The sequence below is a fragment of the Coturnix japonica genome, chromosome 4 (assembly GCF_001577835.2).
Source record: "Coturnix japonica isolate 7356 chromosome 4, Coturnix japonica 2.1, whole genome shotgun sequence".
In the NCBI taxonomy this organism is placed as follows: domain Eukaryota; kingdom Metazoa; phylum Chordata; class Aves; order Galliformes; family Phasianidae; genus Coturnix; species Coturnix japonica.
Window position 1 is genome coordinate 47998058 of NC_029519.1, and position 19265 is coordinate 48017322.

The 19265-nt window shown below is 43.2% G+C and overlaps 1 protein-coding gene and 1 pseudogene across 3 annotated transcripts in view; one reads left to right on the plus strand and one right to left on the minus strand.

Annotated features, from left to right (window-relative positions):
- Positions 1-5485: 5485 nt before the first annotated feature.
- The window catches only part of BBS12 (Bardet-Biedl syndrome 12), a 45152-nt gene continuing 31372 nt past the window's right edge, over positions 5486-19265 (minus strand). Inside the window, exons 1-2 of one of the 2 annotated variants that reach the window (XM_015861922.2) lie at positions 10197-10522; positions 5486-8242 (exon numbers count right to left, since the gene is read on the minus strand). In XM_015861922.2, coding sequence (XP_015717408.1) covers positions 6094-8226 — 2133 coding nt within the window. In that variant the 5' untranslated portion in view covers positions 8227-8242; positions 10197-10522 and the 3' untranslated portion in view covers positions 5486-6093. Of the gene's footprint in view, positions 8243-10196; positions 10523-19265 lie in introns of those variants that run through there. The other variant, XM_032444351.1, reaches the window with a different exon arrangement.
- On the plus strand, positions 10574-15250 carry LOC107313528 (annotated as a pseudogene). The gene is made up of 5 exons (XR_001555033.2): positions 10574-10697; positions 11445-11606; positions 13517-13585; positions 13673-13808; positions 14481-15250. The product of XR_001555033.2 is annotated as a centrin-1-like (transcript).

Consider the following 19265-nt stretch of genomic DNA (forward strand, 5'->3'; position numbering starts at 1 on the left):
TTAAATGGTTCCAGAAAACAAGTATCCTTGAGCAGGTTGAATAATGCTCTTGGAATGGCTACTTAAACAGTGCTTACATGAACTAAAAGATAAAGGGCAGCAAGAAGGGGAGTTCTGACTAGCCCTGAACACTGACCACCCCTTACCTTGTGCAAGGTATACTTGAGAAACTGCAGTGATACATGAGAAGTAGTTTCCCAGTTAACTAAATCTCTCTAGTTAACATACTTACATTGGTACAAGAGAACTAGTCTAATTTCCCTTACAGTCAGAAATCAGTGACATGATACAGATACGGAGTTATTCAGTAAAATAATATTTGCATGGTATACATGTATCATACATACATCTTCTACAGCTCTTCTGGAGTTATTTTAGCTCTCCAGTACTAACAAACTGATGTTTTCTTTTGAAGTTTAAACAGTGATAGCAGTGACTCAGATTATACCTTGGAAATAAATCAGTTCAGGCAACTGTTACGTGTTATTTTTAGTCATCTCTCCAAATCCACAACATTGGTGAAATATTTGGTCCCACAGCACAGCAGACAAAAGCTGCTGGTAACTCAACTCCAACATACTGATTTGAACTGCAATTGGTCACTATTTCTAAATAAACACTGCACAGTAACTTTTATAATCTTGCAATAATAAAAAAACATTGTTTGGACTGAGTCTCAAAGAAAAGAATTCCTTTCCATCCAAACACATTTCTACTCTTGTTTTGAATCTCTGTGAGGCAGGAAAACCAAGTACAGGCTTTCCCTACTTGCTTCCCCTCCTTCCCATGTGCTCTTTCACCATCTGTGTATGATCACGGGGCAGCCTTTCCCTTCCAACCTGCTGAAAAGCATGCTTGAATTCCTCCCAAACACCTCTCCTGTCCTTGTTGTGTCCCCTGAAACAGCTTTAAAGTAACCCTAGAGACTTGGAAATCAATGCCTTAGCAATGTTTCTTACCTGACCCTACTTGGAAGCCCTCTTTTTACAGAATATTACATTTCATAAGCAGGATAGAACCACCATGTAATCTTGTAGCACACATTTTAAAATAGAGATGTATATTTATCAACTATTTGAGTATATTTCCCACTCTGAAGGATGCCATGCTTATTATATATTTTATATAGACATCAGAAAGCTAGCAGTCCAATTTCCTTTTAACTAAGCATTTAAAAGAATCATCCTCCCAAAAAGCGTAGCTGTGAGTGCAATAGCCTTAAACTCACTGATGCAATGTCTCCATACAGCAGAACAACCTCAGCTCCCACTCTGGTCTAGCTACATGCCTCTATTGAAAACAACATCCCAGGTACCTTCTTGTTATAGAAGGGATCATGGACACCAGTGAAAACCTAACAGCAGTTTTCTTATGCCTCCAGTGGAGTGAGCTGGCTCACTGTGGCTACAGTTGTATGACGTCTATTCCAAGTCCCACTTGTTGAGTGACACAGAAACTTGTGGCTGGTTAACATTGGGCTGGATTAAACATAATACAAAGCCACTCCCCAAGGGCCTCCCTTAGTGGAGGGAGAAATTGGAGAACTACTTTTTCCCATTCATTCTGGGAAGAACCTCTTTCCTGAACTGCCACTGTGGCTCCCTGAACTGTGTGTGACAGGGAGGACACTGTCACTTCCTCCAGCTACAAACTACCACAGCTACATCTGCCCGGAGGTCTGCACATCTGCTCCCCACTTCAGCAACTGCTCTGAGCTCTGCTGCCTCCGTTCTGCAGGATTTCAGCCTGTCGATCAAAGCACTGACAAATTAACTGATCACATTCCTACACAGCCATGCCAAGCCACCAAGCTATTACATAACATCCTCTCCACTGCTCAGGATGTTTCTCATCACATCCTCTGGGAGTTCAGTGCCTTGAGCTCAAATGCGTTAAAGAAAGGAGATGGTGAGCAATGTGGTCAGCACTTGGCTCATGAAGATCACACACCAGTTAGTGAGGCTGCAGGAAGCTTCACTGTGACTGGTGTTCATGCTGACAATGTCTTTGAACAGCAAAAACCAGAAACTCCCTTCTAAGAAAAATTAGCTTCTAAGAGGCCACCAAGGTACTCAACATTGTAGACACTTTAAGTTCACTGATGTTCCTCTGCTAAGTCTTGAAATGCACACTGCATGCCTGGGGAGGGAGTACTTGCAGCAGTGCAGATGTGCCTCAGGCATTGTTTCCTCTGAGGACACACTACTACCATCCCTGAGCTATCAGCAAGCATTTGCCAGAGATTCCCAGTCCTGTGTTCTCAAGGCTTACTGTAATGCACATCACATAGTTCCAGCTCTGCTGGGCACTGTGCAATGCACAGCCCAGCATTTGCACAGCTTGCACACACAGCCACAGATGCTAATTGCTACTTTCAAAATGAAAACAGCAGCAGAAATAACGAGGCTTTCAGGAACATAATGCAACAAACAGCACTACCACCACTGTGGGTATTTCCAAATTCTAAAGAAATGGGTATTACTAATGGAATAAACAGACAGAAAGCCAAAATAGATAGAATAGTGTTCTTTCATTCCTCCACCATTTAGAATCAAAACCAGTCTCTGGTTTGTCCATGCCTCAGCTTTTCTCCCTCTCCCTACTACTGCACAGAAATCACTGCTGCAGACACTGGCACTTGGAACAAGCTGCAAAGAGAAAGCCCACTTGGAGCGCAGATGCAGTCACACTGGATTAATACACTGGAATGAAAATGCTGTGCTCCTGCATGGTTGCAATAACTAGCTAGTTAATGCAGCAGCCACGGCAGCAAGTGACAGAATTAAGTCTGAGATTTTTTACATTCTAAATTTGTGTCACACGAAGTGCTCTAACTATACTTGTATGGATCTGAGCTCAGAGGGCTTCTGGACTCTCTCCAATTAAAGCATCCAAAGCAACACAGTGGCAGAACCAGGCGCCCAACAATGACAGGGCTCCAGCAGAGTCATGGGCTGCCTACTTCTTCAGACAATCCCTGCTCTAAAACCTCTTCTGTCTTTTGATATCCCCAGCACATCAGATGTACAAGCTTAGCTCTTCCATCACACCATACTCTATACAAACAACCTTTGTATATGGCTGAGGAACATCTGCCAAGGGAAAAGCTGAAATTGCCAGCAGCAGTTGCTGGCATAATTCCCCACACTAGGTCAAGTCATGCCAGACACATGCATGGGACCAACTCCATGTTGCAGCAGCAAGATTTTAGACATTTGCTGCTGAGGAATCCACACATATATCAGATTTCACGTTGCAGAAGGAGGACGCCTTGAAGACAGCACACCTTTATCTACTATGCAAATCAAAGAGACAAATCTAAGTAATCCACTATAATCCACTATACAACATACAGCTACTTTTTTTAACTTCCCATTTTGTTGGCCTGTAGAAAAGCAACTGTTAAAGAATCAAAATATGATGTCTGAGAGCTTTTCAGAAAACCTCTGCTTTGCAGAATTTAAATACACATTAAGTACTTTTAAATAGCCTGATTGGAAAAATGACATCATTGGATTTTCTCAACACTCGGTGCGTCAGCTCACAGTGCCTTACAGCCTTATAAATAGACACTTGGACCACTTCAACACAATTCATGTATAAAATTTTTCCATAATCCACTTAACTCTATTATTCAAGTGAAGTGCAATTGGATCTTTTCTTGGAAACAGGGATTATGCAACACTAAGTCCAAGAGGCTCAAGTAAAACAGTAAAGCCAAACATGAGCTACAAACATCTGCAGAGTTTGTCTCTATTTATACATTGGGTTTCCCTTTCTTTTTTCCCCTGATACCTTCTAGCTCCTTTAACCTTTCGATCTCTCTTAGAATGGCCTGGGTTGAAAAGGACCACAGTGATCATTCAGTTTCAACCTCCTGCTATGTACAGGGTTACCAACCACCAGACCAGGCTGCCCAGAGCCACATCCAGCCTGGCCTTGAATGCCTCCAGGGATGGGGCATCCACAGCCTCCTTGGGCAGCCTGTTCCAGTGCGTCACCACCCTCTGAGTGAAGAACTTCCTCCTAATATCTAACCCAAACCTCCCTTGTGTCAGTTTAAAACCATTCCACCTTGTCCTATCACTATCCACCCTTGTAAACAGCCACGTCCCCTCCTGTTTATACACTCCCTTCAAGTACTGGAAGACTACAATGAGGTCTCCCCAGAGCCTTCTCTTCTCCAAGTTAAGCCCAGTTCCCTCCAGCTTTCTTCATAGGAGCCCTCAGATCATTTTAGTGGCTCTCCTCTGGATCCACTCCAAGAGTTCCACATCTTTCTTGTGCTGGTTTTCAAACTGTTTTTTCTGATGCCTTGAGATGTGTGACCTAGCACTTACAAGGGCTGACTAATAATTAAAATATAATTGCAGTATGATCACAACTTCAAAATAGATCTGTTTGGTGCTAAGAACCTTTCATTCAAACTTGTGTATTACTGATGAGATTATACAAAAACTCACTGATTTCTGGAGTTTGTAAGAAAAGCAAAATACACACACTTTCAGATGAGTTGCGGCCAAATACTGTGAGCACAGCTTTCCACAAACAGAAGTTATTCCATGGTATTTACAAAAAGTAACTGCAATTCATATGCTCCCTTAGCCTTCCTAGAGGCCGCCTATTTACATTCAATTAGAAAACATAAATGTTCAATTCAGCAATGAGAGCTCACTGTGCAACATCTGAAAACACACCAACATAACAGACAACATAACTTTCATACACAAATGTATCTATAGGCACCTACAACATTTAAGGATGAACTTAATTATCTATGTCTTTCCTTGCCCTATATAGTAAATATAACAGCCATTCATTTAGCATAAACCACTCTAGCAAACAGCTCTATGCAAGAGCCGCATATAGAATTTGCTAAAACATGTACAGCATAGAATCACAGAATCACAGAATTGTAGGGGTTGGAAGGGACCTCTAGAGATCATCGAGTCCAACCCCCCTGCCAAAGCAGGCTCCCTACGTCAGGTCACACAGGTAGGCGTCCAGGTGGGTCTTGAATATCTCCAGAGAAGGAGACTCCACCACCTCCCTGGGCAGCCTGTTCCAGTGCTCCATCACCCTACAGAAATTCCCATTCACTCTACATTCCGTTTTCACCAGACACATCACTGTGTCAAAATACCAAATTCAGAAAAAATACCCTTATATTATTATACCCTTATAATATATACATATATTACAAACCTGTTTCTTGCAACAAAGCGCCACTTCTGAACTGTTCTCAGTTTTTAAGTGCTGAGACACAGTACCATGGCTGTGCCTCAACCACGCAGGTAAGATTCATTTTCAGTTTTCAGCAAACAGCTGCTATAGTTACACTTTTCTTCTCCACAAGGTTACCTGAAAAAACCTAAAGGAAATAATCTAAAAATCCAACCTGCTATAGAAACAAAACTGTGTAGAGCTATATCCACTCTGTAATACTAAAAGGGAGGGTTCCACCTGAAATTATACAGAAAGCTGAGAAATTTCGAAAGGGATATATTTCAGAATAGAAAACATATTGCCCATACAGTTATGCAAGAACACGATCAAGCAATACAATCTTTTAGTCTGAGACGCAACAGTCATAAGGTATTGTGAGCTTAACTTGGAATGCACAGAAATTAAGAGCAAGATATTGAAAATCATGAATGATGATTATGAATTACAATCTTAAGTAACTCTTAGGTCTAACACAGATAAGTGAGCCAACGTTATGTTAGAAAGCCCCTTCTTTAAAAGATATGAAGTACTTTACTGTATATGAGTGCAAATACCTCATACAGACAGCACATGTTCAGAATATAAGTTTATACAAGGAATCTAACATTCCTCCAACTTGACTTCACAGTGCTCCTCTTTACAATGAAAAAAAAAAGAATTGCACATCTGCTCTGCTAAATAAGGCCAGAAAAGTCAGCTGGACTGGATTAGCTTATCCATACAGACAATATCATTAGTTAGGAACACATGGCTGGGGTTAGAGATTAGCCCACGAGTGATTTTTGCTTTATTTAACTCCAGTTTCTAGAAGTGGGAAATGAGATTTACCTTGTTACAGTTTCACATGGAGATTCCTGCTTACAAGTCCTACAAAAACATGAACTCACTTGATGAATTTAATAGCTGATTCCTTCTGGGACCTATGATAATTTCAGCATCTGTTTGAAGCACTAGCAGCACCAAGTCCAGAGCTCTCCGCCATGCCTCCATCTTGGCTGTAACATTATCATAAACCTTTACACCCTCTTCATGGTCAATGAACGCAGTAGAACAACCTCTGAACATATCACCTCCTCTGAACTCTTTCAGTACATATGCTGAGGGAGAGCCACATTTAGCTGCTTTTTGGAGGTGATGATCAATTAAGGTATGAGCTTCAAACTCAGATGCTGCTTTTGCAGTGTTACACATGACCACGGAAAGATACTGGTTCCAGCCAGTGGCTAGTGCTTGAAGCACAACTGCTTTATACTCTGATGAAGATGCTGCCAGCTGAGGACTATGAAACTCCTTCACAGCATTTTTATCTGCTAGCTTTAGAGACTGCTCTGCAAGCATCTGACTGTGGCTAAGACATAAGAACTCAACCGCACCACCGCCAAGAAAAACCTTCCCATCCTTTAAAGCATGATGAAGTCGATACACAAAGCCCCAAAACTGGTCTTCAGTGATCTGCATCTTTGAAGCTACAGTGGTGGTAAGCACAGCCGTGAGCAGAGGAATTCTTTGCACGCTTATCCTGACTGGCACAAGCTGACCCAGTTCCATTGCACGCTCATCACAGCCCTTCCACAGCTCCACCCATACCCCACTCCCCAGGCAAGAAGCATTCAGCTGAGTGAGGTATGTCATGGGCTGGGCACCGGTTACCTCCCCAAAGGCACTCAACACATTCTGAGTCACAGAACTAATTATCAATATATTGTTTGCGATGCATCTTTCCATTAATTTTTCACACACATTTCCTTTGACCAAAACCAAGTTTACTTCCAAGCTTATTAGAATATCTAACATATTGCTTAGCCACGAGTCTCCTGATCCACTTTCCCGTAGGCCAGGATACTCCAATATGGTCTTTACATTCCGTGGTTTAGCGAAACCTAAGTGACGATAGTGTTCAGTTAGGTCACCATCCATTAGCAGAATCCAAAGGGATTTGTCCTGAAAGTATTTGATAACTGTGGCTTGTTCTGGTGACACTGGAGTGATAAAACCTGGGCAAACACAGGAGTAACTTTCAGGCAGACCTGGTAAACAGCATGTTGTAATTTCTGCAATACTAAACTGGGAAGAGCCACTACATTCTGCTCTCTCGTGCTGATACGCAACAATGCTTTGAAGCAGTTTCATGCTAGGCTGATTTCCATGGCTCAGAGCCATTGCCAGGTGTCCTAAACCGTAACAGTCACAAGTATATGCTGACTGTCCTGAAAGGCATACCTGAGAATCACCTTGGTGACTAGAAACATGGCTTTGTGTTACAGTGCTGAAGTACCTGCTGTGAGTTAATTTTTGTTTACAGCTGGATGCAAAGATACCACTTCCAGAAATCACAGATGTACTTTTGTCATCCACTGACCTGACAAGAGAAGCTACTGAACCAAAACTGGCCAAAGGCCAAACCAGGCCCTTATTAAAATTACAATCAGCTTCCTGAGGGAAACAAGAGTTCCTTGGAACAAGTTCTTCTGATGCAGAAATATCTTTCTGAAAACATAGAAACATCTGAGGATTTAGAGCACTGTCATATGGAATTTGAGAAGCTTTACTTTCAGAAGTGCCTGGCCTAACGCTGCTAGAACACAGCTCTTTGTTTACATCATGTACTGATATTTGAAGACACTGGACTTTCTCACAGCAATAGTCCAAGCCCTCAGACATCACAGATACTATTGCTGACACAGGAACGTTCTGCTGGAGGCATTCCAGTATGGCGTTGCTCCATGCACCAACGAGAAACAACAGGGTACTCATCCCAGTTCTAAATTCCTTGTTTTGGGCCTGAATGGTTTCATTAAGAAGCTGTCCAGCAGCACTTGTTAAATCCAAACTTTCCAACAGTCTAACAGCAGAACAAATCAACGTGCTTTCGCTGGTGCTTTCATCCACAACAAATTTACAGGATTTCATTGGTCCCAATAATGTTCGTCCAGCCCACGCCAAGGATGAGAGCTGCTGGAGTCCAATATGTCTTCTTGAATTCACAGCCCTGAAAGCCATGGCCAGTGTGCAGCATCTGGGAACAGAATACAAACTTATTGTCTCACCCTCACAGTACTCCAGAGAACATATCACACAAAACATTAAATTAACAGATCCGTAGAATAGAATCATAGAATCACAAGGCTGGAAAGGACTTACAAGATCATCTAGTCCAAGCGTCCTCCCATTACCATTGCTACCACAAGCCACTAAACCATATCTCTTATCTCCTCATCCAGATGCCTCTTGAACACCACCAGGGATGGTGACTCTACCACCTCCCTGGGTTTTGTTTCACACTGAACAGAGCTCCTCAGTGAAGCATTCTACAAATACTCTTTAACTTGGGCATTTATTATGAGACAGCAACGCACAGACTTGCTGAAAGGATGAACTGCTAAAATATCATGGATTTATTTAGGTGACAGGTAGTAAAATGCTGCTGATTCCAGTGGTTTCTTAAAGCTGAAGCAGTACAGATCTAACAGAACTTTCAGTTCTGTTGTGACCTGCTATCTGGAATTAGAGCAAAAAATTCCTAGGGTTGAATAGACAATTGCACATAAAATCATTGGCCTGGTACATACTACTGGTTACACCACTGAATTTAACCTTCAAATATGGAAAAGCAAAAAACTTGTTTTATTCCAAATTCTGTTCGTTTCATTTAACATCCATCGGTCCATTTAAGTCTTTCAAGTTTTGGTTGACTACTCAGTTTTAACATGCCAAAAGCAAGTTTTCTCTCCCTTTAAATCCTTTCCATACCACAGTCCTGTGGCAGACCACATGGATTAAGCTAAAGCTCCTTTATTATTATTTTTTTTAATGAAAAAATTATATACACCAAGACTTAAGAAGTCATAACTCATACACCTTTTCCGTTCACATTCAAATAATATTTCATCTCCCTGAAGGCCTCTTTGCAGCTATTCCAAAATCAAAACCTTCTTTGCTACTACACTCAGTGAAAGTCCATCCAAACACAGCTGAAATGAAAACAAAGAGGGAATTTAAAATGTAGCATTGGCCATAAGAAATAACCTGTATATGGCAACAGCGCTCATGTTGTACTCCAGGCCAAACTGACAGCAGAACTTCAATTGCTAGATACGTCTTGAAGTATCAAAACAAACGTTAACCAAGAAATTACACTGTTCTGTAGTTACCTGTAATCCCTACTTTCAGCTTTAAAATTGCACTGGGAATACAGTACTGAAAATATCCAGCCAAATTCTTTTAGGCTTTTTTCTGGGCATTTTTCTTGGCAGTCTCTTGTGACAACAGAGCAGGCGTGCTACGCAATCACATCACTACTTCCAGTGAAAACAGGTTTTTTAAGTCTCTATTTTTCTTCCCCCTAAAGTGAAACCTTAGCTTCATATCACAGCTAAACTGTTTTGAAACAACACTAAAATTGAATAACGATCATTAGATCATAGAAACTGGTATGAAACAGCAGATATGAAACAGGCAGAAGCTGGAACACAGGAAGTTCCATACTAACAGTGGGACAAAGTTTGTTACTGTCAGAGTAATGAAGCACTAAAACAGGCTGACCAGAAAGGTCACCCAGGCTCCTTTGGAGATATTCAGGACCCAAATGGATACTTTCCAATCACACTGGCTGTGGAGAGCCTGCTTTAGCAGGAGGTTGGACTCACTGATCTCTAGAGGTCCCTACCAACCCCTGCAATTCTCTGGGTCTGTGAGAGGTGCACCAGGTTACAAGATGGATTGTGTAGCACTCAGTGCAGCACCTTCTATCAAAGCAATGCACTTCCACCAAACCTCAAGGCAGCCAACAGAAATTACTTTGCTAAAATTTACACTGAAGTTTTAGTCGAAAAACGTGCCTCTCACTTTCATCTTATATTCACGTTAATTGCTTTATCCTGCTGTAAAGGTGGTGTGTAAAGGTGGTTAACATAAAGATGTTGACCAAGATGGTGATAAATAGTCAAAGGTTATTAGTAAAGAAAACTCACCGATGTCGATGCCTTGACCCGATAGCTGAGGCAATCTCCACCAAGAAGCAATCTCCAAGAGATGCTGCCTTAGTGGTGGTCAGCCCTTAAATGAGGTCTCAGAGGAGGTGGAGTCAAACTCCACCCCTCCCGGGAGCACAGCTACATTACTCTCACCTATGCTCCCACAGCTGACCCAACACTTTCCTCAGCTGATTAACCACAGGTTCCTCAGCGCTTTGCTACAGCCTCCTCCTCCTTCTTCCCCCGCCGCCCTCCGCTCTGAAGCCCAACGGCGGCTCGGCTCCGTTACCATAACACCGGCCCCGCCGCCGTTGGGCCGCGAGCGCGGCGCTCTCGTGACGTCACGAGCCCTCCGAGCCTCCATTGGTCCCGATGAAGGAGGTGGGCGGGCCTCCGGCACGTCCGGCTCTCCGATTGGTCGGCTCGCTGTCGTTGCGTGCGGCGGTGGGGAGATCGTCTCGGCGTCCCGTGTGATCCCGGCGCGGCTGCGGACAGATGGTGAGTGAGCGCCGGGTGCTTCCACTGCCCGTAGGCCACGCTGGCTCTGCACGGCCCCGCCGCTCCGCCCCAGGGAGCCGGCAGGGTGCGGGGCATGGCCGGGCCTCAGCGACACCACATGGAGAGCGACATGAGCCAGCAGTGCGCTCTGGCAGCCCGGAAAGCAAATGGGATCCTGGGCTGGACAATAGCAGGACACGGGGAAATGGTTTTAAGTTGAAAGAGGGAAGGTTTAGGTTGGATGTTAGGGGGAAGTTCTTCACTAGGAGAGTGGTTAGGCCCTGGAACAGGCTGCCCAGGGAGGTTGTGGATGCAGTTCGTGGTAGGATTGCCCCGCTCCTTGGAGTGTGGTGTCACAGCAGGCTTTGGTCCGCTCAGGCCCTGCGGGCAAGCCTGCCAGTTCTATAAGGGTCATGTTGTTCATGGCCCCTGCCAAGGCAGGGGAGACGTATTGGACACTACTATATATACCTTTTCGAAGGTCCCTTGCCACCCGCGTCATTTCCGTGTGATTCCTCTGACGTGACTCACTCCTTCAGAAGTCCAACAGAGCTATGTGCTCTCATGACACCTTCCCCATTCCATCACCAAATTTAAGGACTGCCTAAATCTGTCTCCTCCTTCCAGTCAAGACTCGTATAAGCAGTCTCTCACTTTTGCTACACCTTTACTGCTATTTCTAATGTAATTCTATTTGTGTTCTGATTGAGCTGTTTCTCATCTTTTTCTCTCCTCCTCTTTCCAAAGGCGTCCAACTATAGAAAACCTGGCTTGACTACAGCCCAGCGAAAGAAAAGTGGCTTGAAACCTGAACTTACAGAAGAGCAAAAGCAGGAGATCAGAGAAGCTTTTGATTTGTTTGATACCGATGGATCGGGAAGCAGGATGCATTTCAACCAGACTGCTAAGGTTGTTCAAAACCTCTTTTTCTCTTCTTTGGCTGTGACAGAAGCAGATCTGGGATCACCAATCGGGTTACACGCCTGCTTTATTTTCTGATTGATTTACCCGTACAGGGCGCTAACTTCTTGCTCTGTTTTTTTAATCACTGGTGCTAGGCTATTTATGAACAGCAGGAATGACCTGCTGCCATGACTGAATTCTTTCCTTTTAGGACGAATATCACAATACATAATCTTTTCTTCAGCCTGGAGGTAAACACACAAACCTTGTCATCTATCTCGGATGAAAGAGCGCCACGCGATTGTTGCATACATTAGGTAGACCCCAGGATTATCGTGTTCTTTGCATTGTAAAAAGAGATTAAACAGGCAGATGTGGGAGTCACTTGTAGTTATGCAATTTCACGGCTAGGTGTCTGGTGTTGCAACATGTACAAGGGGAAGTTTCTGTTATGTTTTCCCTGCCAGTGCCTGACTTTTTTTCCCCCCAAGCCTGAACATTTTATCTTACTAACATTCTATCCTCACATAGAAGCACATTAACGTCGTCGCTTTCCAGCATTACAATTACACTCTCACGAGTGATGGTCACAGGCTTGTCCAAACTGTGGCTTAATTCAGGATTTATTTGGCTGCACTTGATTAAGGCAGCTATGTTATCTGAACACAGTTTATACATGAAAACACATAGTTCTCTCTAAAAGGATCTGAAATCGGATGAATTTTTTTTTTTAGCATCAACGCATACCACTTATGTGATACCAAAATATGGATACTTTACAATAGAAAGTGGTCCCCTCTGAAAGATGAAGTAGAATATTTTGAGTTAGTCAGAGAACACACTTCAGGTAGATGCTTTTAGTGACTTACTACTTTCCAATAGAAAAGATGTGTACCATGAAAATTGCTGCCAGTTTCCACCAGATCGTGCAGAAGGAATCAATGTTAAGAGATCAAATCCTCCTCAAGTTGTGTGTTCCTGAAACTTCAGTTTCTAAATGAAACATGCCATGTTTGATCCATTTGGGCCCACACCAGCGGCCAGCAAAATTACTCAGTTAATTATTTTTCCTCGCAGTAGTGAAAGTTAAAATGAATTCTAGGCACTATAATACACCCATTCTCCACATGCGACCCAAGAGAGAAAATACTATGACTTTTAAACACATCAAACCCGTAGCGAGCGAGGCGTGGGAGGGCGGAACAGTGAGCGAAGGGAGCGGTGGGTGAAAACACTCAGGCATGGACTATCGGATGGCTTCCTTTGCACCCGAGCCACTTGGTTAGGAAGTGGTGGAGCGGCGTTAAGAAGCATGGCCACTAGGGAGAGTTGTGCAGTCGTGGGGCTGCCTTTTGAATTCTGGGCTGCCTCCTTAATCACAACTGTCTTTTTTTGGCACATGGTGCCCGATGTTTGCTCAGGTTTGTTTGAGCCCAAAGAAAGAAAGAAATCAAGGACAATGAGTAGCAGAGTATTGACAAAGAAGGGGAAGGGAAGTATGCCTCCGCTGACCACCGCGCGCTCCACAGACCATGCCCGACTTACAGCGCTACCAATATCATCCACGTAGCTTCCGTACGGTTGAATTATTCTGCCTCTGCACAGTCGTTCCACTCTCGAGTACTGGGCGTATCTACATAACATGCAAGTCGATCTCCTCGCATATGTCTGACCCATGGGTATCGTTTGCTCCTGATAACACCTCTTAGACTAGAGTGTGTGCCTTGAGTTCGAGTTCGCGTCCTGGTGTGCGTGGCACCGTGCTCACATTGCCTCCTATGAGATTGCCTTCGACGAACTTGAGCTGGGCCTATCGCGCCGTCAAGCCATCGCCTTAGATCTTGCGTGCTGATCGGCGGGGTGTTCTATGCGGGGCGTGAGTCAGTAGAACGGTACGCGCTCATCCTCACTTCTAGAGAACGGGACGGTGCCACCATTGGGACATCTTGCGAAGAACTTTTTGGCCTATGATGACACAAAAAATGGTAGGAGTTCTTAAAAATACACCTGTATACAAGGATATAACAGTAGCAGGTGTTTTGTAAGTAAGGCATGTTTTACTTTCCTTCTAGAGTGAAAAGGATTCAAAGGAAGAAATTTGAAAGCTTTCAGATTATTTGATGATGATGGGACAGGAAAGATTTCATTCAAAAACCTGAAAAGGGTGCCAAGGAGCTGGGAGAAAATTTAACAGATGAAGAGCTTCAGGTAAATTCTGATTTGCCAGAGCTTTCACAGAATCACAGAACTGTAGGGGTTGGAAGGACCTTTTAGGAGATCATTGCAAGTCCAACCCCCCTGCCCAAAGCAGGCTCCGCTACACCACGTCACACAGGGAGGCGTCCAGCGGTCTTAAATATCTCCAGAGAAGGAGACTCCACCACCTCCCTGGGAGCCTGTTCCAGTGCTCCAAAGAAGTTCTTCCGCACATTTGTGCGAAACTTCCTATGGTGAAGTTTCATCCCATTACCCCTAGTCCTGTCCCCACACACTACTGAAAAGAGACCAGCCTTGCCACTATGGCTCCCACACCTCAGGTATTTATAAACCTGGATCAAGTCCCCTCTCAGCCGTCTTTTCTCAAGGCTAAACAGACCCAGTTCACTAAGTCTCTCCTCATAGGGGAGATGCTCCAGGCCCTTCACCATCTTAGTGGCCCTCCACTGGACAGCAGGAATGAACCAGTCCTTGGAGTTCCTAAGGACAGGGTGGGAAATTCATGCAATACAGAAAGAGCTGAGAGGTTAGAAATGTGCAGTGTAATAAAAGACATGGTTCTGTTTTCTTATTAAGTACTTCTAATTTGTTGTTTTTTTAAATGAAGGTCGTATGTTTAGAGTTGAGCCCAGTGCCTGATCAGCCATACTCTATGTTTTGTAGGAAATGATTGATGAAGCTGATCGAGATGGAGATGGAGAAGTAAGTGAGCAAGAATTTTTGAGAATCATGAAGAAAACAAGCTTATATTAGGATTTGTTGCCTTACAGCTGTTCCAAAAGACGACAGGGAAAAGACTTAAAAATGGGTTTGTATCTCCTGCATATTATGCTATGTAAGGAAAGTCTGAAAGGACAGACTTTCGTCTCATTCTTCTTTTTCACCAAAGTTAGTTTCTGGGAGGGGGCTCTGGTACCAAACAAACTGTTCGAGTGAGATACTGCAGAAATACAAATAATATGGCAGAACTGAAAAGGAAGGATGAACTGAGCTGGCAAGGGAGGGTCCCTTTCCCCTCTGGCCCACAAATGAAGGTTTCACTAATTGCCATTTTGGATAAAGAATGCTGTGTCTTAAGCAGATAATTCAAACAGCCTCAAAACATTTCACTTGGGTTGTGAAAGTACTGCTGTTTCTGAGAGAAGCCCATTCTCACCTTCCCAGGGCTACATAATAGATATCATCTCATAACACCTTAAAGAACCAAAGTATAAGCACAGTATTTTTATTCCATTTAAGGCTTTTAGGTGATCTTTGTGTCCTTTTGTTTATTTCCATTAAAGACTCAAAAATCAATTTATACTTATTTCTGTATTAAACACTCTATTCTCCCAGCAAGTTCATTTTGGACCTAGTGGGAAACAAAGGCATATAACTAGTTTTTGGTTCTTCATTCCGAGCAGCATGCCACCAATAAACCGCTTCTCCTTTAACTATTCCATGATCCAATATCTGAAAACTGGTTTACTTGAGTCTTATCTGCTTGGATTACCAAAGTTTATTGTATGACCAGTCAACATCTTGTGCCATTGCCTTTACTCCAGAGAATTTGCAGAATTGTTACTATGCCATGATTGTAATTACATAAGGGAAGCACAGCTCTAGGGCACAGTAGAGTAAGTTCTCTCTTGCTATTTAGGGTCAAGTAGCAGAGAGGAGTTACATCTGAAGTGGAAAAAGTAGCTCACTTTGGACATCTGTAGATATATATAGATCCATGCAATCCAAATTCATTTCAGATATCAGAGCCTTTTTTATTCTTATCAAATACTTTTTTGAATATTTCTTGTATATAATACTATCAATCCAGAATTTACTGGAGAGCCACACATCCATCCTGTTGTGACACGGAAGCAACGCACAGCCTGAAATCTGATTATTTGCTTCTGCAAGGGGGATTTATCCTTGTGTTGTGATACAACATTCAGCCTGGGGAAACTGCATACCCTAATCCACATCTCTCTGTTGAGCTCCTTATTACAGCTGCCTCAGCTGCGATGAGCTGTAAGGGCCCACCAGGGGGAGAGTTACTTTCAGCAGCCAAAAGGGGAAGTGTTTATTGACACTTCTCCTTAGCGTTGAGTGCAAATATGGAGCTGGCTCACAGTCTTCTACGTTTTGTACTCTGAACTGCTCTCTGAATAGACCCTCTCTAACCTACACAGCAGGCTTAAATCTGCTCATGGCCATAACAACCACAGAGATCTGTGAAGTACACTACTTAGATGTTCAGTGGCAGTAGATGTACTCTACAGTACTGCAAGCATTTTAAAACGTGTATTTTCTTTGTATAGTGTGAAATAAAACTGTTTTGTGAGTTAATGACATGGTGTGTTTCATGACTTATGCTGACAAAACTACATTTGCAAGAATAATGTTGAAGCATTAAAAACAGTTCACCAAGTACGCTTTTGCTTTATCTTTTCTTTTAGAGAGAGAAATTCCTAGTTGCAAGTCTTTCCCTCCTCTGCTATGCTGATTAAAAGTTTCTAGTGCTAATCACATATAATCAGAAAGGGAACTTTCAAGTTCTAGTTGATGGTGGGGAATCCCAGAGCTGATTAGATTGACTGTACTTTTAATACTGCCACAGGAAGAGATTGATGACTGCTGTTTACCTATGATGCATGTCGCATCTCTCTTCCTGTTCTAATCCTGTTACTTGACTTCTGAAGGTAGGAAAAAGACGCACAGTCATACTTACTGATGAGGAAATTTCATTTCTGGCTTGCACATTAATTTCTTAAGTCTGGAATGTTGGACTGTGTCTGAATTAGCACAGAACTTGCAAGTGTTAACGTAACAGAACAAGTGTCTCATGCTGCTTTAGTCTGCATTATAGTGAGAGATATCTTGCCTTCTCTTCAGCCACAGACACCACGTATGATGACTATCATCAACTTTGGCAGCAGCCCACAGCAGTGCTGTGGTTCTGTGCAAATTGTTTTCATAGAATCATTGTCACTGTGAGTCCTTCCACACCTTAAAGAATTTCTTGTTTACATTTGTATAGCTGGTGGGGGAAAATGAGCCTGACCGAAGCCACTGCTCAGCTCAGAGTTAGGTTTTTGTGGGGAACAAGTGCTGAGCTGCCATTTATCCTTTTACTGGGCTGCCAACATTCAGCTCAGCAAACTGTGAACGTACTCTGCAGATGTTTTTCCCGGACTCTACTCTAGTGGCTTATCCTAAATAAAACAGTTTCACTAGATAAGAGAGATGACTTGCACCCCCACCTCCTCTTCACTCTATACTCAAAAATACATTAACTTGGGAACTGGGGCACTTCTTGGAGACTTAGCACTAAGGCACTGAAATGAAGGCAAAGCACTGATTCATGTTTCTTTGTGGGAAGGGACTCATCTCTAAAAGCATCTGAATCCAAGAGAAATCATCAGTGCATGTGCACAGAGACCAGCACCTTATGTAGAGCAGACAGCTTCATTCCTGAGCCAGAAGCAGATGGCTGTGAGCTCCGTTCTATGCATCCCTTTACCTATTCGTGCTGAGAGGGAGGCAGGGTTCTTACCTGGCATTCGCAGTTCCACTTGGACAGCTGCAGTTCAGATGCTTCAACACATATTTCCAGCTGGAACCCACCTCCTCGACACTAGCAAAGCTGGATATTCAGTTCAGGTTTCAGTTGGAAACTGGACAAAAAGGAAAAGTGGAACTGGAATTTGTGTTTGGCAAGCACCTAAATATCAAAGTGTTGCTTGGGAAATCATGTTACAAATTACATCCAATGAAAATTGCTTTTATATGAAAATGCCCAGGGATTTTAATAGATAGCAAGCAGTTCAAAATAAATAATAATAACAAAAATAATGTTACTTAGAAGTTAAATTCCAAAATATGCCATTTGGATGGCAATTTTAGACTAATCCTTACTGCTGCCTTCCCTGTGCAACTTGAAGTTGTTATCTCTCGGTCCCGCAGTCCTGCCAGTCACACACTAAAGGGAATCTTCAGTTGGCTTTAGAGAAGCAGAAGTGAAAAAAATGTTCCTAAGGTGCTCTAAGACAAGTTCTCATTCCAAGCTTAGTTACATATGCTAACAGAAATCAAACACAGCTGCCTGATGCATTACAGCACTCAGACACAGAGAGTAAATAACGAGGTTGGGTGCTCCCCAGACATATACAGGAATAGCAGGACACAACATTTGTGCCTCCTGCTGCAGGGGAACAACCAACCTGCCCAGCCTGCAGACTGAGATGGTCCTCAGCATTTAAGGAAAGAATTCCTACTAGAATAACTCTGCAGAGATTATTTCCTTTTGCATTACACCTGTAAATAGCACACTTGTGAGTGACCAGTCAAAAACTAACACATGCTATGCTCGGTCCCAGAGGGTCTGGGTGCACACCTGGCTGAGCAGCTCCAGCAAACACAAAACAACAGTCTCCCTTTTACTTCAGCTCAAAGTGGAGTTCTGATTTCAGTGGGCATTCCACACACTGCTCAACTACAGGATGTGCACTCCTCCATCTCTACATTAAGATGTCTGAGTCTTTTCACTTCTCTCTAAGGCAGCAAAGAACGGGTAGATCTAAGAGTCTGACAGCCTCGCTAGAGGGCATCCAGTTACTAATGTGCAGGCGATGCTAATTTCTCTGTGGCTTTTAATGATACTCGAAAGTAGGCTAACAAATAGCAGCTGGGGCTTGAAATACACAGTTGGATACAATTTTTGTTTGCTTGTTTCTTTTGAACACAGCACTTTTCATGGAACTCCAGCACAAAATATTCTCATTAATTAGCTGGCTGTTCAAAACTAAGCCCCCAAACCACACTTTCTCAAACTCCCACTCGGTAGTTCTAGGCATGCTCTCAGGGGAGCAGAGAGCCAAGTTTGCCTTTCACAGACCTCCTGAGCCTCTCCAACCACTACTCTGCAGGCTCATTTTCTCTCTTTAGAAATACTGGTACCAAGTGGAACCACTTAAAGCAGAATGACAGAGCCACATTGTTGTGGCTCCATTGTGGGATGCTGGTAGCCCTCCCTTGGAGCATCAGAAAACTGGAATCTCAGTCTTGCTTTGAGACAAGAGGAGCACGGAGTTGAGAATTAGATCTTTGCTCTGAGGTAAGTGCATTGACCTTATGGAGACAGTTTACACTAGGATGGATTCCTTATTCCAACTGCCTTTTGGTGTTGGAAAGCGATCCCAGAAATAATTTTACAGGAAACTGCCTGTCCAAAGCACACAAGGAAGGCAGATGGACAGCTGCCTACCAGGTTAATGTTGGCTCAGAACATCAAGGGCTTTACAGCTTGTACATTTCTACTGCTGGAAAAAGATAGGGCCCATGAGGAAAAGATGTAGAGATACAGTTGGTGCAAGACAAATGACCTGGGAAGACACTCCAAAACATGATCTGAATGTGACCAATTGCTCAAGATTCTGGGCACAACCATAACAGTTTCATGTGCATTTAATCTTC